General features: G+C 41.3%; 2 protein-coding genes across 2 annotated transcripts in view; one reads left to right on the top strand and one right to left on the bottom strand.

The window, feature by feature from the left end:
• The window catches only part of LOC146000463 (brachyurin-like), a 31,055-nt gene extending 7,558 nt beyond the window's left edge, over positions 1-23,497 (top strand). Inside the window, exons 2-7 of the mRNA XM_083138121.1 lie at positions 12,485-12,551; positions 14,602-14,755; positions 15,716-15,885; positions 18,248-18,337; positions 20,502-20,635; positions 23,342-23,497. Coding sequence (XP_082994247.1) covers positions 12,485-12,551; positions 14,602-14,755; positions 15,716-15,885; positions 18,248-18,337; positions 20,502-20,635; positions 23,342-23,491 — 765 coding nt within the window. The 3' untranslated portion in view covers positions 23,492-23,497. The remainder of the gene's footprint in view (positions 1-12,484; positions 12,552-14,601; positions 14,756-15,715; positions 15,886-18,247; positions 18,338-20,501; positions 20,636-23,341) is intronic.
• LOC146000576 (uncharacterized) overlaps positions 1-27,265 on the bottom strand; it is an 83,926-nt gene that overhangs the window by 38,933 nt on the left and 17,728 nt on the right. The window contains exons 8-9 of the mRNA XM_083138326.1: positions 23,322-23,480; positions 17,006-17,336 (exon numbers count right to left, since the gene is read on the bottom strand). Of these exons, the coding sequence (XP_082994452.1) occupies positions 17,006-17,336; positions 23,322-23,480 (490 nt within the window). The remainder of the gene's footprint in view (positions 1-17,005; positions 17,337-23,321; positions 23,481-27,265) is intronic.

Genomic DNA, 27,265 nt, shown 5'->3' with positions numbered 1-27,265 from the left:
GTATATTTTTTTTGTCTCATATTTTTTTTTTGACACGTACATTTTTTTTGACATGTATATTATTATTTTTTTCACAGTGTGTGTAAGACGAAGAAAGCTCGTGCTTCGGAAAACGAGATGATGTGCGTTATAATATCTGCCATCTTCTGTTCAGACTTGCACCAATCGTCCGTGTCCATCTTTTCGTTTAATTTTTTCCCTGCGGCCGAAAGAAGAGTGTCGAGATCACCGCACCTCAGGCCGCTGATCTCCCGAAGATGGTCCCTGAGAACCATTTCACAAGGGATGCGAAATTCCGGCGTCGTTCTTGCTATGATTACAAGTTTCCCTACATCCTCACAATCTCCGTTTACTGCGTGTTTAAATATTTTAGATAGTAGCTCGGGCGGCAAATCGGTTATACGAGACATGTTGTTATTATTTTATTTTTTTTTACTGTATGTTATTTATATACCCCACCCAAGTTTTTGTTTCGTGCTCATGGCGATGGTGGTGCCCAGTGCGGCAACTCTTTCACCCAGCGAAGCGTCTCTGCTGACGAATCTTTCGAAAGCTGCATGTTCCAATTTCTTGTCTGCTTCGTGACGTGCATCCAGATCCGTCTGCGTGGTGTTGTAAGCGATGTCGTGATCTTTGCATGCGGCGTCCAACGGATTCACACCCTTGTCTCCTCTATCCAATCTTTTCTCGAGTTTGGTACCCGGTCCGCAGTACTGGTAGCCGGGTAAATGCATCTCGAAAGGTAACTTGTTGATGATGTCGTTCACGAGTCCCTTTCCTTCGGCCACGTTCCAGAATCTCGGAGGCAGCGTGTTGATGATTTTAATGAGGTAGCCTATGCCCTTGTCGTCGTTCACGATGAAGTTGGAAAGTTTCGTGCTGATCATGTCCACGATGCCGACCTTCTCGTTGTAAAAATTACGATTGCCTGCATTCTCTTCGCCGGCTATCACCAACAATCGGTCCACGAGCTTCCTCACGTCGTCCACCCAAACGAATTCTTTGGGTAACGTGTTGTAGCGTTTGACGCCGCTGCCTGTTTTGACCTGGTTCCAAATCGGTTTGATGAGATTCCTGTACTTCTCGCCGCTGCTCGATTTCACCCTATTCTGCGAGGCGTCGTTGTTTTGGTACAAGGCATCCGTCATGATCAAAATTTCCTTGTAACTCTGGTAATCTTCCTCGGTGTAATCTTTCGGCTGCTTTTTGGCAACGAGTTCCCACAGTCCCACCGTGCCGGGATACCTGGTCCAACTATCCTTATCGCCTAAATTGACTTTAATGTCGTTGCCTTCGAAGGTCACCTTCGATTTTCCAATCTTCCACACCACACCGCCGCCTTCGTTGCTCTCCATGCTGGGATACAATCCGAACACTTCGTCCTTGTCGAACTTCCCCGTGCTCAGGTAGTCTCGTGCCAAAGGTCCCAACTCGATCTTATCCGAAGACGTGCTACCTATGGCTCGACGTCGTGCCGGTACGTCCTTCAGTTCGAACGGCGTCGAAGGAATGCTCGAAATGGGCGTGGGTACAGTGTAACTTTTAGCTGCGAGTGGTACGAGTTCGTTGATCAAATTTTTATTTTGTTCCGTGACACCTTTAATTTCTTTACCTAGATCGCTGATGGCGTCGATCACAGGTTGATCTTGACGTTTCTTCTCTTCGTAGAATCCGCGATTCTCGGATTTCCAACCTTTGAAGCGTTTCACGAGGTAATCGCGAAGCTTGAGATTTTCGTCTTCGATTTTTCGTTTCGTCATAACGTTATTTTATACACGTCGTTTCTCACAACGTTGCAACGTTTAGAAAGTCGTTGATTTTGTTTCTGTATTTTCCGTCGTTGGGTTTCCTCGTCATGTCGATGGTCGCGAATCCGAAATCGTCACTGTTCCAACAGTGGGAGCAGCGTTCCGAAAATTGATTGTAGTTCATGTCTCCGCCTACGTAGTCATCGTACGCGTGCTTGAGGTTGGTGTGATCTTGACGAAACAAACATATGAAATTAGCGTTGTCGCGTACTAACTGTTTTGGAATTTTGGAAAACGTTTGAGCCAGGTAAAAGCAATCCATTCCTTTGTGACGACCTTGCGTGAAAAAGTTGCGAATTTCATTTTGATTTTCCAGGATGACATCGTCGAACACAACGACTGAATTTTCACGACAATCGTCGAGTGGTTTTATTTCCGAAGCGAACGTTGCAATGTCCAGACCATCGTACAGTTTCATCAGTTGCTGGTATTTGGATTGCTCCAAACTTTTCGAGAACACGTACAGGTGCCTGTTCTTCCAATCTAACCAATTGGGTGCGAGGAGAAAATTGTCCACGAGCAGTGTCGTTTTCCCACACCCCGAAGGACCTACGATGAGACAACGGATGCTGTCGGGAAGAAACTCGCCGTTCTTTTTTTTCGTTTGACTTTCCGAATCCGGTAGACGCTTCACCACGTTCCACGTACTCACAAGATCACTTCGTTCGCGTCGATCCAACTCTTTCCCGGAAGTCCCAGCCATTTGACAAACAGTTTGTCACCTTTCCTGCGCAATACTTTCTCGATGAGGTACGTGTCGGGGTGTTTCGTTTTAGAGAGTTCCTCTTCGTAAAATCTTCCTTTCAAAATCTCGCCGCTACTATCTTTTATTATATACGTGTGTCGGTTTCCGGGTAAAAACTCGAACCACCGTAAAAAGTTCCGTGCTCCAATTTTTTGTGAATCCCTTCTCGAAGGTGCGTTTGAATTTGCTGATCCTCACCTGGTCTCTAATTTTGAATTTTGATTTCTTGGTAGTCGTGGGAGTGTACTTTGGACAGTAAACTGTAGAAATTAAACGCTGCTCGTCAGATTTCGTAACGTCAGCTGGCTTCATGCCTATCGTTCTGTGTACCGTATCATTATAGGTGTCGACGAGTTCCGGCAGGATGTCGACCCATTTGTAATTTCCCCGAAGCGTGAATCGTTTCCACATGTGTGTTTTCAAGGTTCGATTAAATCTTTCCACGATGCTGGCTTTGATGTGACTGAAGGTCGAATAATGTCGAATGTCATGTTTCCGAATAAACTTTTGGAATACGGCGTTGTAAAATTCTTTGCCGTTGTCCGTGTGCAGAAACCGTGGTCGTCTGTTGCTTTCGCGAAAAATTGTCTTGAATGCTTCCGTGACGCACGTTCCCGTTTTGGCTTTCAAAGGTAGAGCCCACTCGAATTTCGAAAACGTGTCTATGACGGTGAGGAGGTACTTGTTGCCCTTGTTCAATTTGTGTACGTTTTTTAAATTGCCGCTGCTCATCTCCACGAGGTCGCTTTCCCAGAGGTCGTCGATGCCCTTGGTTACCACCGCCAAACGTTCGTAGTTGCGGCGTGCAGGTTTATGCAATTCTTCGACGATGGCTTGCCTAGACATTTTTTTTTTAGAGATTACGTTTGAAGAGAAGCACCAGCGTGATGGGATTCAAAGAGGGTGGCACTTCGCTCGTGTTTTGAATGATCAGCTTATCGCCGGCACTCACGTCGAAAACGGTAAGATCTTCGTCTTCATGTATTTCATATATGTTGCGCGTTTCGTTCCAACGTGCCAGAGGAATGTTTCCTGCTTTCTGGACACCACGATTCTATATTAAGGTCATGGTGGGAACGCTAGCTTTTCTGCCGTGAGACCAGTACGAAAATTCGTTTATCTGAATCGTGCCATCGAGAAGAAACTTGTAGTACGGATGATAAGGATGCAACATGTACAGTTTGTTACCTTCGACGAACGTGGAGATTCTCTGTTGATTGGGTACGCTGTTGATTTCGATGGCTTGCAAGGTGAACAATTTGGCGAATTTAGTGTCGACGCCGAGCAGATTACTGTGAACGTGTCCGAGTTTATTTTCGATGGGCAACAAATGCTCGACTATGGTATCCGTTACGGCAGAAAACGACGGTTTGATTTTCACTTCCACGTTCAACTGCTTGTAGTTTTCGTTGAGTTCTTGCAACTTGGCACCGAAAGAGGCCAGCGTCGATTCCTGCGTGGATTCCAGCACTCCAACTTGATCTCTGATGTTGACGACGATGTTCTGAAGGTTCTCGACTTGATTCAATTTCGAGCTCTTCTCGGTAAGATCGTTCACGATGCTTCGCATCTCGGTAAACTCCGTGTGAAGATCCGCGACGCTCTGCGAAGTGGGCAACGTCGACACCAGCGAAGCAAGTTCGTCTCGAATCTGTTCCACGTTTGCCGTTTCCGTTTCCAGTCGTTTCAGCATACGTGATATGTTCCTTTTCAAAGCGTGTAATTCTTTGGAGGTGGGGAGATTGGCCACCCTACTCTCGAGATCGCTCAATGAACTTTTGACGTCGCTCGAATCGGATAGTGCCGTCACCGCCGTTTTCAATTTTTCCAAATCTTCGCTCGAAGGTACGCTCGTCCGTAACGATTCCAAGTCAGCCTGTATGTTGTCCAGTACGTGATGAAAATGAGCCAGATTCGTTTCGACGTTCAAATTTTCTAAATATTCGATCTTCTGCTGAACCGTGCTTAACGTGTCCTGAATGCTCGTCAACGCACTCGCTTGAACTCTAATATTTTTAATTTCTTCGTTGATCAACTCCAGAGACGCCTGAAGCGTAGCGATGGTGGTTTGAATGTGTTCGAAATCTTGATAAGCCTCCAATTGAATTTTTATGTTCGCTACGCTTTTACCGATGACCTGCAGTTCGTCCGACGATGGTAGGTTCGTCATTGTATCTTCCAAAGTCTGTAACTTGGATTTAATTTCTTCCAACGTGCCGCTGAATTCTTCTTGTAATTTGGAAACGACGACGTGCAAACGTTCTATGTCGATATCCTTCACGACGGTTTGAAGTTCAGAGAAATTCTTTTCGATTGCGGAAGTTCGTTCTTCGATTTCGAGTTTCAATTTTTCCAAATCTTCATTTTTCGATTGAAATTGCTGTAACTTGGCCAAATCATTTTGAAGCGAATCCACGCTCAACTGTATATTTTGAACGTTGTCGTAAGAAGGTACGTCGACATAATTTTTTATGAGCGTTTTCAGTTCGGAATCGATTTTCAGAATGGGATCGAGACATTGCGTTTGGAGCGTAGCGATTTCCGATTCTAAACTTTTGTTTAAGGTCTCCTGCAAAGCGATCAAATCGCTCCTCAACTTTTTGACTCGGACATCCAACATGAGAATCTCTTCTGCGTGATCTACACGCTTGGTGTTGCCGAAAATGTCGTTAGGCATTTTGGTTAACGGTTATTTATAATAGGATAGACGATTTGTAATTCTACGAAGAGAGGAATGAGTTTGTCGTAATCTCCTAGGAGTTCCACGTAAAGACAATCTCCTGCAGAGACATCGTACGCCATGTTAGAAAGTACCTTGTCGTGCTTCATTCGAAAAATGTTCTTGCCGGTAGAAATTTTAATATTTTTCGCCCCTTCGTTCTCCGGATTCACGGTGATCCGAAGTTTCCCGTCGATCGGAATTTCGTAAAAATGTAAATTGTTATTGAAGACGTAAAAAATCTTGCCGATTTCATCATCCAATTTCGTCCAAATGCTGTTGAGGTGAATGATCAACAGACCGTTGAGTTTGGATAACACGGAAGGTAAGACTTTATGATCTGGTATGGACGGTGCAGTTTCCATGATGATCTGTTTTTTGAAACCGAACAAGTTCATTGGCATGCTAGTTATTTAAGGATACGGTCAAAGTTTTATTTTGTAATGACAAAGTGTTTTTTTTTACTGAGTAACAAAATGTTTTTTTTTTTTGAGTTAGTGAAAATTGTTGTGTGTGGTGGTGAGTGCTAATTATTTGCACTGTGCGCAATTCTTATTTATTTCTAAACGACGATGTCCCCAAGGCAATGTGTGAATACCACACTCCAGGACGCACCTCTTATCGTCATCGGGATCCAGCGCAATTTTTCTAACTTTGTTTGTGGTGATGATATGGTCGACGCTCTGGATTCTTTGTTCTGCTCTTAGAACCGACGATCTGGTCTTGAGGCAATCGACGAAGTCCTCGAATGTGAGATGCTCCCGAACCACCTGTCTGCCGACACCCTTGGCCTTCTTGGTAACGCTGCCCTCGGCTTTGATGGCATAGGCCTTGGCGCGAAGACCTGCAAACTCAAGAATCACGTCTCCGTCCTTCTCATCTTTGAGTTTGCCAGGCACCTTCTTGTTGCGGGCCAGGATTCCGTACTGGTTCGGCTGGGGATAGCCCGAGGTGTCGAAGAGGTTAACCAAAGATGGAACTGTCGCTATATCCCCGTACGCATCGTGTGAGCGGACGTGGTACACCAAGCTGTCCGTGTCCGTGTAGAGAAGCGAGATGTTGTGGCCGTAGTGTGGACGTAATATGTCGTAGTACGTCTCGAACATGTGAAGCTTGCTCAGATCCAGAACCGGGGCTCCAACGTAGATGGGCTTGGTGAGCCTCACCTCACCTTGCTTCATGTGAATCAGAGCCAGCTGCTCGTTGTAGATTGTTCGAGACTTGAACAATGGACTCGCGACAAGCTGACGACATCGCTCTTTCCTCGTCACCAATTTTATGTCCACGCGATTCCGCACATTCTCCATGGTCTTGCCAAACACCGCATTATTCATGAGCTTGAAGAAATCCTTATCAAGCTCGGACGTGGCTGCGGTGCGGTGTTTGGTGTTGACTTCAATATATGGACGCGATGATGATAGCGGGATGCTCCACCATGGCACCGTGCATGTGGAAACGCTCCACGGTGCCAGGTTTGGGCAAGACTGCCACCCCCGGCTCGTTGGCATTGCAATAAAGTTTGTGGCGAGCGAGCTTCTCGACAGCGATGTTGGGACCTCTGATGCGCTGGTAATCCTGCTGTTCTCGATTATGAAATGTAGACAAGCACCTGCGACAAACTTCTATGTGGTGACTATCACTGCTCCGTTGGCTCGAAACAAGCCGAGAGAGCGAGCGAATAAGAGTGTAGTGGTGATGGGTCTCGTCCTTGATGAGCAGAAGGTGAATTTCCTGCGCACCATCGTCGTCTACGTCGCTCACCCGGATAGGGTACACCACATTTTTGTTCTCAGTGAGACCGTAAACGTTGATGGCCAACCGAGGGTTGTGTGTACGGGCCTCGAACTTTCGAATGTCCGGGACCTCCACGGGATAGGCGATCCCAGCCATCGCATCTTCCAGCTCTGGCTCGTAGGGTAGGTAGTGGGTAACGCGTTTTGGTTGGTTTTTCCAGTGGACAGGGTGCAACGCTGAAAGCACAGACCAGAGAAAGCACTTGGCGTCACTGTTCTGAATGTTCAGGACGGCCTTCTTTGCAGCAATAGTAGGTGGTAAGGGGACGTAGCTGGAGGCGGAGAGAGGCACAAACTTGCAAAGTTTGACGCACAGTTCGTGAGGCTCGCCACACAGCGAACCCCCCGAGCCCTTAGCTTGATGTTCCTCCTGCTTTGCCACCAGCTCCTCGGCAAACTTGTTGTAGATGACCTCTAGGTTGTCGACATCCGCCAGATGCATCGTCTTCGCCTTGGTGTTGTGGCAGAAGCTGTAAATTTCATCAGACGGCTTCTTGTACTGGCAACGTAGCGATGCGTAGAATTTGGTGGAGTGCGTTGCAAGCGCATCGCCGAGGATGGAAATAATTTTGGCTTGCACGTTCTCCAAAAAGCTACGCACGTCGCATGAGCCCTCCGAAGTAAGGACAAAGTCCTCTAACAAACGCTCGAAAGCAGACTGGTTCGCTTTCGCCACAGGCTTCACACGTTTGGTGGATGGTGGCGAGTCGGCTTCCGCTTTCCTCTTGGTCGAGCTGGTCGACGGTTGTGGAACAGGTGCTCCGACGACTTTGCATGATGTTATATGCCTTTTCAAATTATTAACGGTAATATGTTTGTCGCACCTGGGACATGGTTCTGTAGCGGTCACACGCTTACCAGGTACGCAGGTACGACAGTGCCTTTGGAATTTTTTCCTTGAAACACCAGTTTCACAAGTTGGGCAAATTTTCACAGATTCCATCTTGGTGAAAATATTTGTGGGTATGTTTAGTGGAGGGTCACAAAATAAATGCTTTTACAATAAAAAAAATCTTGGAAGTCTACTTCGCTATAATGAAATATTTGTGGGGTATGTTATTTTATATATATAGTGGAGTGCCACAAAATAAATGCTTTTGCAATAAAAAAGAAAACTTAGAAGGCTAATTCACGATAATGAAATATTTGTGGGGTATGTTATTTTATATATATAGTAGAGTGCCACAAAATAAATACTGTGCAATAATAATAATAAAAAAAAACCTTGGAAGGCTAATTCACGATAATGAAATATTTGTGGGGTATGTTATTTTATATATATAGTAGAGTGTCACAAAATAAATGCTGTGCAATAATAATAAAAAAACCTTGGAAGGCTACTTCGCAATGGTGCTGATATTGTTGCTCCGTAATCAATCCTGTAAATAAATGGAAAAAAAATATTTGTGGATAGAAAACACAAAAAAAATATTATGTGTACATAATTCTATTTAAGTTGTTCTACCAAACAATCTCTTTCTAACCCTCAATCCTCTTGGCGTATGAAGTATAAATCATAATTTCAGAAAACAGAGTTATTTCCGGTCGCCATTTTTTGAAATCAAACCATAAGCATTATTTATGTTTATAGTATTCGTCGAGCAATAGCAGATAGAGCAAGAATCGTTTTCCTACAACTCATAGTTTATAAATTACAAAACATCTTAGAAATTACATCTTGAAATTTTAATCTAAAATAACTCGGAAACAGCTAGCATCCCTCCAATAGGTTGTAGAGTCTTTCCATTTTTTTTATCGAATGCTATTAAAATTTTTGAATTAGGGTCAAAACTAAGCAAAGACATTTTACAAGACGTTTGATATATCTCGACTCCTATGGGACCTAGAACCTTGTAACTTTGGTCTATGTATATACTAGTGCTTTTCCAACATGTTCACAAAACCTTAGAACCTTCACAGACAAAAAAAAAGATAAATTTTCCCCCTGTGTACATGTATAATTCGAATCCCACTGTAGGTCCAGTTTCGATTAGCCTTACCGTGCATAAAATAGACTTAAAACAACAAATCCAACCCAGAGTATCAACAAATTCAAAAAGATAAAGTTTCCCACTGTACACTTGTATAATTTAAAACACCAAGTTCGATACCCGGCGGAGGTGGTTCGGATCCCACTGTAGGTCCAGTTTCGATTAGCCTTACTGTGTATAAAGTAGACTTAAAACAACAAATGCAACCCAGAGTATCAACAAATTCAAAAAAGACAAAGTTTCCCCCTGTGCACATGTATAATTCGGATCCCACTGTAGGTCCAGTCCAGTGCATAAAATAGACTTAAAACAACAAATCCAACCCAGAGTATCAACAAATTCAAAAAGATAAAGTTTCCCACTGTACACTTGTATAATTTAAAACACCAAGTTCAATACCCGGCGGAGGTGGTTCGGATCCCACTGTAGGTCCAGTTTCGATTAGCCTTACTGTGCATAAAGCAGACTTAAAACAAAACAAATGCAACCCAGAGTACACGCGTCAATACCATCCACCATGAGTAAACTAACATGATCATGATCATCGTCCCTCCCCTCCCTCCGATTGTTACCTCGCTTTTATGTTATTCGCGATGAAGAATAGTTTTTTCAAGCGCACGTTATGTATGCTCATATTTTTGTTTAGCGTAATTTTCGTTGTTTAATCAAAACAACACTTCCTGTTCACTAACGCCACTCGCAATTATTATTATTAACACACACACATGCAAGAGAAATAACAAGAAACAAAACTTACCTACAAAAAAGCTGCTAGCAATTTAACACACACAAAACGGTTGTATAATCGCGTACAGTTGCAAAAACGTTACTCTTCTGTACAGAAACTTTCACAGTACTGTGTTTGATCTGACCTACATCGACACCACAGAAACGAAAGTCATCTCTCCCCCACCCGTCGTCGCATCCGGTTGCGATGACAATATAAGCAAAAACTAGGTCGTGTCAGTATTGCCAACTCACTAGGCCTCTGAGTTTAGGGCGACCCGACTTGTGCGAGCGCTTGGGGTGTGCAGCCGAACACCGTCGCCGCCCGACATCAACTCGAACTGGACGGCATCGAAGTGGTGCGTTACCTTTTCGGGAACCTCTCCTCGTACACGCTGAAGTACGTTTCGTTGTATTTCAACCTGGGAGAGAAGATGATGCCCGAGGGCGAAACCTTGCAGACGCTCTACGAGAAAAACAAGATAGACGATTTATTGCAATACAACGTCCCAAGGATTCGATGCTTGTGAGGGACGCGTGTTTCTGAAAAACGGGCTCGTGCAAACGATCGTCTCCACGTGCTGCCAGAGCGTGCTGCGCGCGGACCAGGTTCGCGGGCACCAACTCAACTTGCATCTCTCGCATTACTATTTTAGCGAAGCATTGCAGAACGGGCGATGTTTGTGTTTCCCCCGGCAGCATCTCGAGTACCACAACAAGTTTGGTCGGGGGCTACGTGCACCGTAACCCTCACATGAACGTGGCGCTCAAGAACAGGACGGAGGACGAGATTATTTTGGTGCTGGATTTTACGTCACTCTACCCGAGCGTCACATGGTTGCAGCTGGACTCTCCCCTTTCAACGTGAACTTGGAATGGCGCGAATTCCACACCGGAACGTCCGTTCCGCCGGGCACGGAAGTCGATGTTTATCGTGGCAACACGAATCCCCCAAACCGGCTGCACGGAAGCGGATCTTCACGTGTATTTCTCGCCCGACACGCTCAACGCGCCACGTGCATCCGCAAGATCATGACCCTGCGTAAAAAAATCAAGGAAGCCAAGAATTGCGAGAAGAAGACCTTGCCGCCGGGCAAACTGCTCGAAATGGACGCCAAACAGAACACGGCTAAATTGATGATGAACAGCATGTACGGTCAGATGTACGAGCTGAAAGATATTCCGGAAGAAATTCGCGCATTTACTCATCACGCTGTGTCAGCGCAATAAATAAGAAAAAGTGAGTTTTTTTGAGGTTTTTTGGTGCTGTTTTCTTCGCTGTGAAACATCGTCAGCACAATAAATGAGGGAAAATGAGGTTTTGAGGTTTTGGTGATCCCCAAATGAGTAAAGTGAGTTTTTGATGTTTTGGTGCTGTTTTCTACGCTGTGAAACATCGTCAGCGCAATAAATGAGGCGCGGAACGTGGAGAGAAAGTGAGTTTTTAAGGTTTTTTCGAGAGCCACTTGATGTCCGTGAACCGGGGCACCTGCACTACTAAAGTGGACTTAAAACACCAATTCAATAAACAATAATTTTAAAAAAACACCCAGCTTAATCCCTTTACTTTTTATAGGGTGTTAAGGGACTTTTGAATCACCCTCCAGGCCGTTATATGTGACTTTTCAATATGAGATTAAGAATTACAAACACACATACATTATATACGTATATATATATATCTGTGTGTGTGAAGGTAGGTAGGTAGAGGAGGGCCTTTGGTAACATTTTGCGCGGGGGGGGGGGCAAGATTTGTAGATCCCGCACTACCCGGCTTGATATTCTGCAGCTGCACAAACTATACAGTCCAAGTGTATATAAAGCTTAGTTCAATTGCATTGTTTTTCATAATTCTGGTAGACATTTAAGAAGTAAGTATTCATACGGATTGATATATTTGACACTGATTTGAAGATAATTTAACCAGTGGCATATTTAAGAGGAGTTATCGATCTGAAACTCCTAAAAGCTAAGGTGTGTTTTTGGTTCGCATAGAGAGCTAGAATTTGAGAGGTCGTAATTTGTAATACCGGTAAAGTATCAACATTGCAATTATCAATCTAATTGATTAGATTGATTTCTCAATCTAACCTATTTGATCCAGTTTTTACTTATCCTTGCCAGAGATAGATAGAAAGAGAGACAGTGAGAATCGAGGTAAAATAGTAAAAAGTACAAAAATTATTATTACATTTTTGTCTTGTAGATTTTTGTTTTGTAAGGTATGTCTGTTCCCAGTACAACTCGAATGCAATCTTAAGTCTGAGGACTGGAGACACATAGTCTGATTGGCACATTACAAAAAAATATAAGTTAACCTCTTACTGAAAAATAAATCGTAATAACGCCACTTAAATGTAATAGCGTACGTACAGTGGGATACACAAGTATTGCTCGACGAATTGTCCATGAGTATTATCATTAATTTTTCTCTTGAGTCCTACGTCTTTTTAAGGACTGGATTTTTACGTTAGGCGGGTTCAGAGGTTGCAAGTAGCTTGTCTGGTGTTTTGTTTCAACTATTTAAGCCCTGACTGCGTAAAACAAAGAGAATAAACATGGAGAGGGACAATTTGCTCGGTAATACTTACGCACCCCACTGTACAACGTATATCATATCAAACGATCTAATTGTTGATAATTTATTTCATGATTTACTGTGCGCAACAATAAAATGTTTACTTTGTTTGTTGTTCCTAAAGGCTACTCTTCATGATTTTAAGCCAATACATCGCACCAGGCCTGTGTTGCCCACAGCACCCCAGCCCAGTAAGTATACACGATTATATTTTGACTGCAGAACTATTACATTTTTTTCATATTTTTTAAAACGATTATTTTATCACTCACTCAAACTCTGTCACAATTTAAACAGCGTGCCTTGATGGTATAGTGTTTTTTAACACTATTAAAGACCCAATAATTTATCTATTATACAACTGATCGCCATTCTGAACAAATGACTTCTTGATTTATTTTCAAATAACCCAGCACAAAGTTAGATAGTGACAAATATTTCATTCTTAGTACACGCTCTTTATATTTGATATAGGTTGCATAAATAAATAGATAAATAAAATTTGGAATGTAGCTAGCTCAGGTTCCATCATTTTGAGTCTTGCTTTATTTGTTCAACGACAAAAAATGTAAGGCAATGTATTTTGACGAGATAATGAAGTATGCATATTTTATCAATATCTCACGAGGTTCTATGGTGTAGTTATGAGCGTCTTCGTTTCAAAAGTAGTTATTTCACACCCCCAAATATATTGCTACTAGGCTACGAAAATTTTGTTAAAATGCCCACTATTAATTTAATTTTATTTTGAAATACATTGCCTGTATAAGTAGTGGGATAATCTCTTATAAAGATAAGGTAGGGGGCCCTAATTTCGTCCCCACACCCAATTTCGTCCCCCTTGGTTTCTCGGCCATGTGGCTAGGAGTGGAATCGGCGCCAGCACGACAGCGTTGGAGTAGCCAAACAGAGCCATGTTAGTTTGAGGTTGTTCCTAATTTAGTCCCTCGTCATGTTCCTAATTTTGTCCAGGTGACGTGACATCAGACGTGTTCCAGAGATCCAGTCTTCATCATCTCCTGGAAGATGAAGCTCTCCTCACAAATTGTAGAGGCCTCTGAAAAGTTAAGGTTCCTCCCAAGAAAAAATATTGTGCTGCCGAAGGGTTCTAAACAAAATGGCATCAAACCATCCTCCAGAAAACCAAAGAAGAAACGACCAGCGACGGTGACTCCAGTGACGACATTCAATCTGATGATTCAACTGAGGACAGCAACAGTAACGATAATTATGCTGAATGTCCCGTATTCCGCAGATAGACATGGCGAAACATGGATCTCCTGCACAAAATGTTTCATATGATTCCATGAAACATGCACCAGCGCCAAAAACTGTGGGCAATTTATTTGTGATACTTACTTGGAAGGCTAAAGGATCATCTTACAAGCAAATAATAACTTCAGGTTTTGCTTTTCCAAGTGAACATAATATTGTTTCTGAGTTGTGCTAAATGTGTGCTTTCAGTTCGTTACATTCGACTAATTACGTTCAGTATGCTCGCTTTTGTAATTACCTTTTGTAAGTAATATGAATACCTTGTCACATCATTATTATTATTACCTTATTTTTCGACCATGTTTAGGAGGACGAAATTAGGCGCTCTTTCTTTGGTTTTGCAATATGTGAGTACTTTTGACATTATTATTATTATTATTTGTTTGTTACTATCAATTGAATATACAAGTGCTTTGGCTTGGTTTACAGGTAAAGAGATAGTTGACAAAAGTAATGTAAAATTTTGGAGCTCTTACATCATTTGATACGGTCTTCAGATGCGCGAAATTTACTAGGGGACGATATTTGGACCCCCTACCTTATAGTTTAAGTCGCGGACCAAGGACCTTGCTTCAATAAAAGCATTGTAAAACTCATGCAATCTTCGTAGCCTGATAATTGCTGAGGTATTTGTTCATCCTCTTGTCCTCACATAATACAATCACAACGGAAATAATTGTAAAATTGACGTCTGTAAACAAACTGCAAACATAGTGACAAATACTCCAGTGAAGGGCTGGACCAATGTTGCAAATATGTTTAGATATTCATCATTTGTTTCATGATCAGTGTATCTGACGAAGGCTCTCCCCTGATCGTAACTAGTTGACTTTGTTACTTGATTCACACGTGTACAAATCAAGCATGGTACAAAATTGCACCAAAAGAACAAATAAAATCATGCATTACACTTTTTCAATTAAATCCCACCAATTGCATTTTGTGATGTGTGTTTTGTTGTTACAGAGATCAATCTCGGCCAGAGGATCATCAATGGCGATGTGGCTTTCCATGGTCAGTTTCCATATCAGGCTGGTCTCTTCATCAACGGAAACACCTTCTGTGGTGGCTCCCTCATCTCTGTTGAGTTTATCCTGACCGCTGCTCACTGCGCCGTTGAGTAAGTGCTTCTAAATGCTCCATATGAAAATAACTACCAACGTATATTAAAGTACTCTACCAATCTCCCCAGCCTAAACCAACCAGGACCACGTGACATTTGCAAGGAGGTAATATGGGACTAATATATATTTTTTTATTTAACAGAGGATTCCAAATATAGCATTAGTAATTCTACATTGGAATATACAGTGTTAACAACATAAAATGACAACAAAAACTAAAAATTACTTGCCATAAAGTGACTTTTCAGCTTTCTAAAACGTGCTTGATTTTCAAAAATGTATACCTGGTTTGCCAAATTATTATGTTTGCTGAATAGTCTATGGAACACGGAACGCTGGATGAGGCATAATCATGGCTTCTGGCAAGCGAAGAGTTGAGTGTTTCGCTTTCAGGTGGTGCGAGTGGCATTCGTAAGTGAATTTTCTGGAGAGGTAGATATCATTTCTGATGTTGCTAGAGGTATATATATGGTCTGTGAGTGTGGATATTTAACATTTCCAGAAAGATGAGCTTTGCTGGTGTTTTGTAGATGGAATTCGGTAACAAAAAATAGCCAAGAAGGAGTTTAGAACGGAATTTAGTCTACCTATATATTTGAAGACCATGCCATGGACCAGACCGGAGAAGAGTATTCAATTTTAGGCGAAATCATTTTTTTAAAAAACTACTGAGAGCAGAGAGGCTCTTTATTTCAGTAAAAGATAGAGTAGACACAACATACGTATGGAACCCTTAGTGCCTGCGGAGATGTGCTGAGAAATTATCAAAATCGTTGTTCCCCTTCGTTATGAGATTTGGACAGGAGACCATATTTGCTGATTTATGTGGTCCGGTTGGACGATTTTCTGGAGGGGATAATATAAACCGTGACATCGCAAATTGTTAATGTTTAATTCTCAAGAAATATTTAGAATGTTTAAATGTTACCATAATTTGTCTTCTTCGCTTTCCCTAGTGCAAGAAGTGTAGAAGTTTACCTTGGTTCCCAGAACGTCCAACTCCCCAGTGAGACTGGTAGGGTTGTAGCCTCAGTCAGCGGTATCACCGTCCATGAGGATTATGATGCCAACTACATTGTCAACGACATTGCTGTCATGAAGCTGGAACAGTATGTCTACCCTTCAAGTAAGTATCTTCCAACTTCGACTTTTTGCAAATTACTTTATTTTGCACAAGGCAACAATTTTCAAGAGGCAGACATTGCTGCTGGTCCTGTGTAAATACTAACACGACACCACGCTATATATGTGATTAAAAATAAGTTCCAGAATTTGATACAGATATACAGGGTGGGAAAAGTCAGGTGACAGCATTGTCATAGGAAAGGCTGGTGTGTTGGAGGTCCACTTTGGCTACATATGATGTTTGGGGGGAGGGGCAAACCCAAGGACACATGTGACCACCCCGGGCGCCATCTTCGAATCCGCCATCTTGAACGCAACTTAGGTTTCTTAAATGGAACCATAGGCATGTGACATATGATTTCCAATTGTTTTTTCGTCAGAAGTTCAATGCCGCAAACGGTTTTGTCCTATCGTGATCCTTTTCCTAATTACAGCCTGTTTTATCTATGCAGGTATCACCGACTGAATAATGGTGCTGACGACCGAAGAACGTGTGGGAATCCTCCTTATGTGTGGAAATCAGAGCTCGCGTGTGGTGGCTGCAGAGTTTAATGCATTACACCGCGATAGGGAGCCCATTTCCCACAATGGTGTGGCCAAAATTATCATCATATAGACGGGATCTGTGGCCGATAAAGCACGCAGTGGTCGCCCGAAAACTTCAACAGATGAGGCAACCACTGTCGCTGTCCTCGCATCCTTCTCCAAAAGCCCCCAACGTAGCACCAGACGTAATGCCCTTGAATCTGGAGTTAGCCGAACGTCCATACGGAGGATACTTGCCGTTAACAAGTGGTACCCATACAAAATTCAGATGCACCAGCATCTGACAGAGGGCGATCCTGATCGTCGGGTACAGTTTGCCGAATGGGCGACGGAGGAACTGGAGACCAACCCGGATCTCCCTTTGCAAGTGCTGTTCTCCGATGAGGCACTTGTTTACGTAAACTGAGAAGTGAACAAACAAAACCACCGTTACTGGAGTGACAACAACCCACACTGGATTGATGCATCGCGGATCGTTGGTTCCGAGAAGGTTATGGTATGGTGTGGTATTTTTGGCACGATGATCATTGGCCCATTTTTCATCTTCGGCACGCTGAACGCCGACCACTACCAACGACTGTTGGATGAGGAGATTTTTCCGTCGGATTTGTCGGAGGACGGTTCATACCCAACGTTCTTCCAGCAGGGTGGAGCTCCTCCCCACTACGGACATTGTGTACGGGACTACCTGGACCAACAGTTCCCTGGGAAGTGGATCGGTCGTCGGGGACCGGTAGAATGGCCCCTACGGTCACTGGACCTCGCGCCTCTCGACTTCTACCTGTGGAGCCACCACAAGGCCATGGTTTACGCAGTGAAAATCCAGAATTTACAGCATCTGGTGCAGCGGATTGTGAATGCCTGTGCTGCTGTGCATCCGGAGACATTGCTGGCTGTGCATGAGGACTGGTAGAGGCGTGTGGCACAAACCATTGTGCACGAGGGTGGTCATTTCGAGTATGTGTTGTGAGGAGACACAAAGAGGGAAAGATAGGCCATAATTAGCAAGAAGGTTCACGATAGGACAAAACGGTTTGCGGCATTGAACTCCTGAAGAAAAAACAATTGGAAATCATATGTCACATGCCTATGTTTCCATTTAAGAAACCTAAGTTGCGTTCAAGATGGCGGATTCCAAGGTGGCGCCCGGGGTGGCCACATGTGTCCTTGGGTTGGCCCCACCCCTCAAACATCACACGTGGCCAAAGTGGACCTCCAACACACCAGCCTTTCCTATGACAATGCTGTCACCTGACTTTTGGCCCACCCTGTATTTTCCTCATTGTTATAGTTATAGCGCAAGTTAAAAATCAAGGAAAACGAACAAAGTGATTTATGGCACGTTTATAAGATATTATGAGTTATTCAATTGTAGTTACAATCGTTGCTGTGGCTCCTTCAAAATGTGCTAAAATATAGAAAAATAGTAACAGGTTTTTGAAACAATCTTACAGACAGTGGTTCTTCTGGTCATATTTAGTCACAGAATTATGACCGCATGGGGATGAACGATGAGATAAAGATATCATTCTTTAACTTTTAGTACTAAGCACGCGTTTATACACTTGTGAATCTGATTGCCATAAGAGTAGCAAACATGTAGTTCCAAAAATGATAGCTTATACATCTGATTATAATTATTTCTTTGCTACTGACTATCAAAATTCAGACACATCAACTTAAAATTAATAAAAATAATTTTATAATACATAACAAATATTTTTCTTGTATCATTGTGGATGTTCTTTTCATGCTATACTTTACTTTACTGTAAATTTTCTATAAATTATATTTAATATAATCTCTTCTTTCTTCAGCCTACATTGGGACAATCCAACTTGACAACAGCTCCAATTCCTACGTTGACTCAAATGCCACTGTTATTGGATGGGGAAAGATTTCTGACAGTAAGTAGGTCTATTGGTGACTTTATATTTGAAAAAATAACAGTCTTTGTTTTAGAGAAGCCAGGTTTACTCCTTAATGCATCTTATTAAATTGTAGTATGATAATCTGCTTGATCGGTTGATATTTTCCTCATGGAAATTTTACAACAGAACTAATCAGCATATCGTGAGTAATATGCAAACTTGATTTCTTGTAATCTTCAGGAAAGCTACGAGGCTTTTCAAAAGAGCAAAAGTAGACGTTCTTCATAGACGTTGCAGTGCTGAATTAAAAATCACATTTCCTTTTGTCGTTTAGCTAATGTTTTCATGTTATACATGGGAAAGTAAATTGAACCCACACTCAAATGTATCGTGTACCAACATGTAAGGGCTTCTTTTTTACAATCGCAATAGCAACAGAGAAACGTTACACCTTACTCGAAATGACTTAGAGGTAGATGAAACATGTTAAATAAGTTTTCACCAAATGATGTAAAGTAGTGACTCGCGTAATATTTTTAGTGTTTATCGCAAATATCAATACATTTTAAGGTATTTTGTAAAGAACAACTACAAAATCGTAAATTTACTCTTGTTTCAGCTGGGAATGTTTGGGTGTATGTACACAAAAGAACTTCATATGAACACAGACAACCTGTGTGCGAAGAGATATCAACATTTCATGAACAGATCGGCAAAAGAAACTACCTATGATGAGAAAAGTTGGAATACTGAAATCATAAATAGTTTCTTTTGCCGCTCTGTTCATGTTAATATCTCTTCACACACAGGTTGTCTGTGTTCATTTAAGTGTTACCTTGTGTGTGTGTGTGTTGGGGGAGGTTGCATATACACACATACCCAGCTGAATAAATCTTCCATATTTTCACATTTTTCTCTCTCGACAAATGCAGAATGAGAGAGGGAGAGCAAAATGACAGAAAAAGAAAGAATGCGAGAATGCCTTAAATTTATTTTTTTCTTAATTAATGTAGGGTATTTAAACACAAGAGCCTTCCCGGGCTCTCGCCAAAAGAGTGTTCTAGAGACGGGACAAATTATCCACTTGTACTGGATTTCGCTGGCAGCTGAGCTTGAGTTTCCCGTTTCAAGGCATTCATCACATCGGTAGAAAACACGGAATAAAATCCAATCTAAGCGTTTGCTTCTGCCCGACGTGGTGGTAGAGCGCTACAACATCAGGGTCCTGGGTTCGAATCCCCGTCGCCTGAGCATGTTCTTTTAAAGTTTTCCTTCATCAATGTCATCATATCATCGCACATCGCGATTAGCCAAAAGTGTCAGAAAAGGGAAGTAAAATAAAACAAACCAATCAGTTTGCAAAAATGTGTACCATGAAATGCACTGCGACGAAACACCACTTCAAACATTATTACCTTCTGTACTAGTTTCTGAAGGTATGCATCGTGTTTATCTTTTCTCATCTTTACATATACTTGCGGCTACATTTTGAATAAACTATTAAGCAAGAAAATCTTCTAACTAGTCATAAAAGCAATGCCATGTACGCAGCAGCTTGAACATGAGAGAGACGTTATATTTCTCTTATTTATTTAAATACTTTTAATATTGGCAAAATTATATATACAGTAGAGCGTCGATTATCCGAAGTAATTGGGGGACATGGGTGTTCGGAAAACTGGTTTGTTCGGATAATCGAACTGTACATGTTTATTTGCCAAAAAGAAGTACTGTACAGTAAATTTATTCATAAAAACAGGCATCTCTTTAAGTATGTATTACAAAGTAACGTACAAAGGCAACTTTAGTAGGAATATATAGTATGTGGTACAGTTTATTAAACAAAAATATGTACATATTACATACGCATTTTGCATGAACAATACACACAGTACACAAAATTAACGTTTAAAAAAATCCTTTATTTTGGTCTGTCTAAGCAAGCCTACACGCTTACGAGCAGCTAAGTCACGTACTTTTTTCATTACAGATATCTGAAAGTGAGCGAGTACACAGTTCGGTTAAGCGGTCGTTCGGTTGACCGACGTTCGGATAATCGACGCTCTACTGTATTTCAAAGTGTAGTAAATTAAACAATATTAATTTGCAAGGGATTTCGAGCCTATACCTTAAATGACTTTAGTAGCCTCTAAAGGATGTGACTAAATTGTAATTACTTGTGCACATTACCTACCTTAAGGTGCTCCCAGCATCACTGATGAGCTGAGATACGTCAGTCTGCCAATCATCAGCAACTCCGAGTGCAACTCTTACTATGGCACCATTGGAAACGGACAAATCTGCGCCGATGGCTACTACGGAAGCTCATGCTATGTAAGTGATCACCAGCAACCATTAAAAAAAGGAAAACTATCACGGTTTAAGAAATAAATCTAAACTAAGGACCCTCTTGACTTCTTCAAGCTAAGAAATGAAATGGCAACAGTGAAAACCAAATAAATACAAGGATATGATTTTATTTTATTGAAAATTCTTTGGAAAATATGAAACTGAAAAATGTAGAACACATATAATAATAATCGTTGAATTATAATTCATAAATATACTTTGTACAGTGGCGTATACTGGGTTAAGAAGCTGGGCTATCGCACCATATCATAGTGTTTGAATGGACAAAAAATTGCTGGTGGGGGTGTTTTTGTTTTTTTTTAACTCATTTGGGGTGGCGGGTTGAAGTGATGTGACTCTGTGATTCAAAATATATACCTCATAAATAAAACATGGAAATGTACACTGTCAGTAAGGAAAGGATTTCAAGAATTTCATTCTTATTTGCCCATATTGTGAAATATTGTGTAGGCCTATATACGAGAATAGAAATAAAATTTCAACCTAGTTATGTTCACGATTTTAAATTCGGGTTGGCGGGTGGTAACGTCGTTGCCTTGAAACTAAGGGGTCCCGGGTTCGATACATGGGGTTTAGATACCACTTTAACTGTATGTCCGATCCCCATTAGCTTATCTGTTCATAAAGTGGACTTACCAGGAAAATCCACAACTATTTGGAGCTTATCGTCATTCGTAAGCCTAATAGACAGCTTGTTAATTATGTCTCTCATTTCAGTTCACTACACAGCACAGCACATATCATTCACAAAAATACAATCCACTCACTACTGTATTCATACGCTGCCTCTAAATAAATTAAAGGCACCAAGACTACTCGACGCGATCTAGACTAGAACTGGTCCTTGTCATTTCGGTAGTTTTTAGATGCACTTATAAACCCTTCCCGCTCAGCCAACAATTTTGTACTCCCCACTGTATCTCTAGTTGTTTCAAGGTCAATGCCCTCTTTTTCAACTCCTCTGCAAGCGTTCAATGATGGTCTTGTCTCTTCCATATGACACACTTTTCCCTTGCCTGCGATAATTTGGCTTCAAAATTCCCCATTCCTGGGAAAAATTGGTTTCCAACATTGATCGGGGCCCTGTCAAGCTTGCCCGACACCCCCGTGGAGTTGCCCGCCGGCGCTGGGCCAGCCGTCTCGCGAATTCAAAGAAAGCGGGCAATGTTTCAAACTCCTCTAAGAAATCAGGTTCATCTTCTTATTGAAATGAACAATTTTATGCACATTTTCTGATAGATATTTTTTTGTGTATTTTATTCACTGAGTCTGGGCTTCGCATATAGCCTAGGTAGCCCCGAATATACGCCTCGGACTTTGTATTTTAGTGTTTACAGACATAATTTTTTACACTGCATGAGTAACGTGATCAGAAATGGATTGCCATTACATTTAGTAATTTTATTTGGCTGTGTTACATACACAAATGTAAAAATGAATTTTATCGTTTTTCCAGGAATAGTTAACATTATTAACAATTATTGTCTACGAGTCAAGAAAATTTAATAATTTTTCGACTAAATTAATCAAATTAAAGGATATTTACGTCTCAAGCTTCAAACAATTTGAGTCGTTTTCCGAACAGCATTTAGTGAAATCTGAAGTATAAGCACTTCTTAAGCTTGAAGGGAAATCGGTCATTTTTTAGTAACGTTTATTTAAAATTACCGCTTTCCTAGATTGTGAATTTTCTAAAATTCAATTCACAAAGCTTTGGTTCATTTTCTTATTTCTGAAAGAATAGTTTTTCCAGAGTATGTACTTTCAAGGTGTTCTCTCGGGTTTATTGACCATATAAATTTTGCAGATGTTTTCGATCTTTCGAGAGTCGTCATCACATCTTCAAGAACTGTCAGAAGGAGCTTCTGAAGTTGGGAGTTATGTTAGCTATCTAAAAATTGGAATCATCTCTAGAACTCAACTTTCCTTCTCATACATAGTTTTCGCAATTTTATTAGAAAACTGAGTCATTCAGATTTGGTTTAGTTTTCACCATAACTCAATATGCGTATTCTGAAAATTTGGCCTGGTTTACAGCAACAGTTCTTATTTATTGTGTATATTTATTATATATTAATTAGATATAAGAGAAATTAAACACCAATGCAGACATTCAAGTACAACAAAAACAGTAGTCCGACAACTTGAAATTCTATATTTTTCGTAAAATCTCGCTTTTTACGTAAAATTGGAACTAAATTTCCCTGCACCAAGGGAAATTTCCCTCCATGTAGCAACACTGCCTCTGCCAAGAGCGGCACAGAAAACAGGAAAGAAGCAGTTTTCTCCTGTTAACGCTATTTGCATCTGTGGAACTGGCTCCCTCGCCGGAGGAGGGGGCGGTCGTTAGTAGGATGCGATGAAGAACGATCAGACCACACTTTAAGTTAATAATTTTCTTACGTTCTGGTTTAGAAGCTTATTTTAATGATTGGCATAATATAGGTATAATGACAATTACCCATATATTAAAGCTATATGTATAAAATATATATAAAAAAGTTGGTTTACTGGAGGTAAACGCGGTAACATAGAGAATACGTCACTGCCAGAATCCTAAAAGTGCCTCTGATATTTTCCCTTAATGCACAGTGCATCAATAATCTAGTTCACAAAAGTTGTTGTACTTTAGATTAAGCATATCAGATACCTGTTTCTTCTTTCCCGCAGGGGGACAGTGGTGGTCCTCTGGTGTCTCAAAGGGTCCAGATTGGAATCGTGTCCTTCGGCAGCTCCAGCGGATGTGCCAGTGGCTACCCATCCGTCTACACCAGGGTCAGCGCTTACAGAGACTGGATCTCCCAGAACGCTGGAGTCTAAACAACCCACAGCAATACCATCCACTGTTAACTTGTTGAATAAATGAAATCTTCTTAAGTATCCCATGTTTTTCTTCTATTGAGTCCCATGGCGAGGGGAAGGCCTGGGGAGCTGAAACCTATGGCGCCATTCAAATGTTTTTAAGAGATCAAAGTCATAATAAAATCTGTTTCCGAAAGTAGTAAAGACGATCTTCAGACACTAAAACATAACTAAAATATTCTTAAATATGTTAAACTTTTTAAAATCAGACATGCAAACCACGAATCTTTAAATATATATATTTTTAAAATAATAAGTGCATTGGAAGTTACAAAGATAAAGATTATCTGGAAGAAAAATTCAGTGTATGAGAAACAGCGAGTAACTATGTAAAGACTTGTGCGTGCGAACTTAAGAGGTTCAATGTGCATAAAAACCAATACAGTATTACAACTGGGGTTTCGTTTTATGGAATTCCTACATCGAAATTCGAAGACATGTCCATTAATACTGTGACGATCTCTAATTCAAAGTATATTTATATTTTTAGAATAAATGTAATACCTTATAAAGTAATTGCAAAAGTTATCAGTTTCAAAGGAGAAAGAAAATCAAATTAATTTTGTCCAATACGTTTGGGCCATTGACAGAAAGTCTGACTGGATTCTGAGGGGAGTCCTGTTTTGGCGAACACTAACATTATTAGTATGGGATTCGAAAAGACGAAATATATATATATATATATTTGACAATCACATACTGTATTGTTCAAACTAGTTACTAAAAAATGAAATAATTGTGGCATCTAGCAATCTTTTTAACTACACTAACCTGGAAAGATCTCAATTGATCAATTCTCATAAAAATATATTCATCTCATTTATTATTGCTAGAAATTTCCTCTGTCTGTATTATTTGATATGTTTATGTGTTTATTGTCCTGATCTCGCACTTTACTGACTTCTGTATACACTGAGAATCTATGTATACCTTCCTTCGCACTTATCACTACTCTTCCTCTATCCAGTGCCTGAAGTAAGGGAGATGAATGATATCGCCAGCTTATTCATTGTTATCATGTAAAACGTAGGAGCATTCGTCGGTTATCCTGATGGTTTGAGCAAACATCACCCTTCTATTTCAAGAGCTACCTCATCTAATATCTCACTATCCACTCTTCTTCTCATACGTCCACAACACACATCCTCGTTTTTATGTTCAGTTTTACTTGGTGAAGGAACTTCTTATCAGAGAATCATTTTATACGGATTTCTATGAGGGCTGATCAACAAATAGTGAGACATTTCTTTCTACAGATGTCTTTTACTCTGGTGCAAGGGTTACATGATATTTTTCAAAGTAGTCTCCCCCGACTTGAATGCACTTATGACAACGTTTCTGCCAGCCCGCAAAGACACGATGTAAGCAGTTGTTTGTGAGATATTTGAGAATCGCCTCACATTTCTTCAGCACTGCTTGAGAGTCCGCAAAACGAATGGGCCCGTAGCTTTGACTTCAGTGCAGGGAAGAGAAAAAGTCACACGGGACTAGGTCGGGGCTCTAAGGGGGATGTGGTATACAAGTGATGTTGAATTTCGCCAAATATGCCATGACTTGAATTGCCACACGAGGTCGTGCATTATCATGATGAAGTCACCACCCATTCCGATGAAGCTGTGGTGGTATATTTGCAATGTACCTCCTCAGTGTCGCCAACACTGACGTGTGGTATTCTACTGTAACGGTAGTGTACAGGGGAACTGTGCAGGGACACTATTCCCTTACAGTCAAAGAAAGTGATCACCATCACCTTATCTGCACATGGAACAACTTTCCCCTTTTTCAGTTATTGTTATTGATTTAGTTTATTTTACTTCGCGTTTTGTGCCTCTTGGCTAATTTGCGAAGATTGGGATGGGTGATGAAATAATGAAATTGATGAATGGATATTCACAAACAACCAAGCGGGATTCGAACCCGGGACCCTTGGCGTTGCAGGGCGATTTGCTAACCACTCGGCCACAGGGTCCGGCCCCTTTTTCAGTGTTGGAGACCCTGCCTGTGCTGGCTTGTTTTCCTTCTGGGTCGTAATGGTACACCCACGAAACATCAACGGTAATAACTGATTCCAGAAAACCATCAGCTTTTCAAACTTTTTTGTGGCTGTATGCTTTAAACGAACATTTTGATTGCTGCATACTGCTCCTCACGCGTCAACTCCATTGTGTGTTATGCGAAATGCACGCAGTGCCTACAACAAAGAGCGTTGCTGCCAAACAAAGGATCAGATGGTGCTGCCATCTCTTGGTATTATGTATGAAAGCCCACTGTTGTCCAATAAGCATATTACAAACATGTATCGATACAGGACGCTGTGCAAAAAAGCCAGTCTCACTCTTTGTTGATCAGCCCTCGTACTTTCACCTTCTATCATTCTTCGTTGCTTTCAGTTTCTTCGCACCGCTCAAATACTCTCAATTTTGAGACATTGTTCTCAATTAGAAAAACCTGAACTGAAAGTTTGCAAATGTTCACACCAGAGTGCACGTTGACAACTGATCTAAGGACGGCTGAAAAAACTCAATCTTTCTTCTTCTCTAAACTTCTCGCATAGATTAACCCCACAGAACAATTCTAACATCATTAGTATTTGAAGCATTTTTGGAGATTTTCGTTTGTGGTTTCCAAGGCGCCTAAAAGCCTTAGATCAAAACTTGCCGCAAATCTACTCTCACGTCCCTCTTTTATATGTTGAAGTCATCGCCAGGACATTTTAAGTGAGCTTGTATTTCACTTTTGTATCTGTGCAATTTTATTAAAGATTCTTCGGACATTTAATGTCCTTGCTATTTTCCGAACATCTCCAGCTGACTTTCCGTATCTAGCTAGCGAGCCTGTAAATGCGGCCGGAGCATGGTGCTGATCACATCACCTCCAAAATGTCCGAGATTGAGAATGTGTGGGCCCTATCCCCACATCCCCTAAATGTACTATATGCACGGGTAAAAAAACTCACCCGTGAACATAAGAATGAATGGTGTTATCTTTCTCTGAGGTCTAAAACTAAGCCGTCAGCACTGAACATGTATAGAATCAAAAAATTGTTAAGTTTTACTTCCTTCTCGACCCTCGATACACCATCAGTACTCTGCCCTTTCGGGCTTTAAAACTGCAAACTTTGGAGTGTATGAACCACCTCCTCTCGTGGAAAGAGGAAAACTTTTACTTTTTGGACATTTAAATTTACTCTTTGTTTTAAGCGTCATGTTCAAGGCTGGGAGGAGTAGTTGTTTCGTTTTAGGTGGCAAGGTCGAGGCATGATCGATATTTTAGACTTCTTCGGGGGGGGGGGGGAGATCGCCCCTCTAGTCTTCAGTCTTAGGCTCTTCTCTCAAATGCAATGACAGGTACCTAGCTGCTATAATAATTACAGATCCAAATATCAAATTTAAAGCTGTTGGCGGAGAGTGGCGCCTTGCACCATACTTGACAACTCGGTCCTCTCCAACCATGCACTATATTTGAAAGGCTTTGTTGTAAAACCCTATCCTAGCAAATGCGCTAAAATTACTGGTAGTTTTATTTCTTAGCATAATCTCAATCTCTGAATAGCGGTCTGAGATTTGAAAATATCAGTAAAAGGTGACAGAATCGTTTTTGTACGCCATTTTAGAAGCAGAAATGTTTTATATGTTAAAATATGAAAAACATAGCGCTTACAAAATAAAATATACCATATTGCCCCAATCTCATCGACTGCCTTCGCGATTAGCCAAAAATGGCAGAAAAGTG

The sequence above is a fragment of the Lepisma saccharinum genome, chromosome 16 (assembly GCF_977018435.1).
Source record: "Lepisma saccharinum chromosome 16, izLepSacc3.1, whole genome shotgun sequence".
NCBI classification, from domain to species: Eukaryota; Metazoa; Arthropoda; class Insecta; order Zygentoma; family Lepismatidae; genus Lepisma; species Lepisma saccharinum.
Note: the sequence above shows the minus strand (reverse complement) of the source record. Positions and strands in the feature narration are given on the sequence as shown.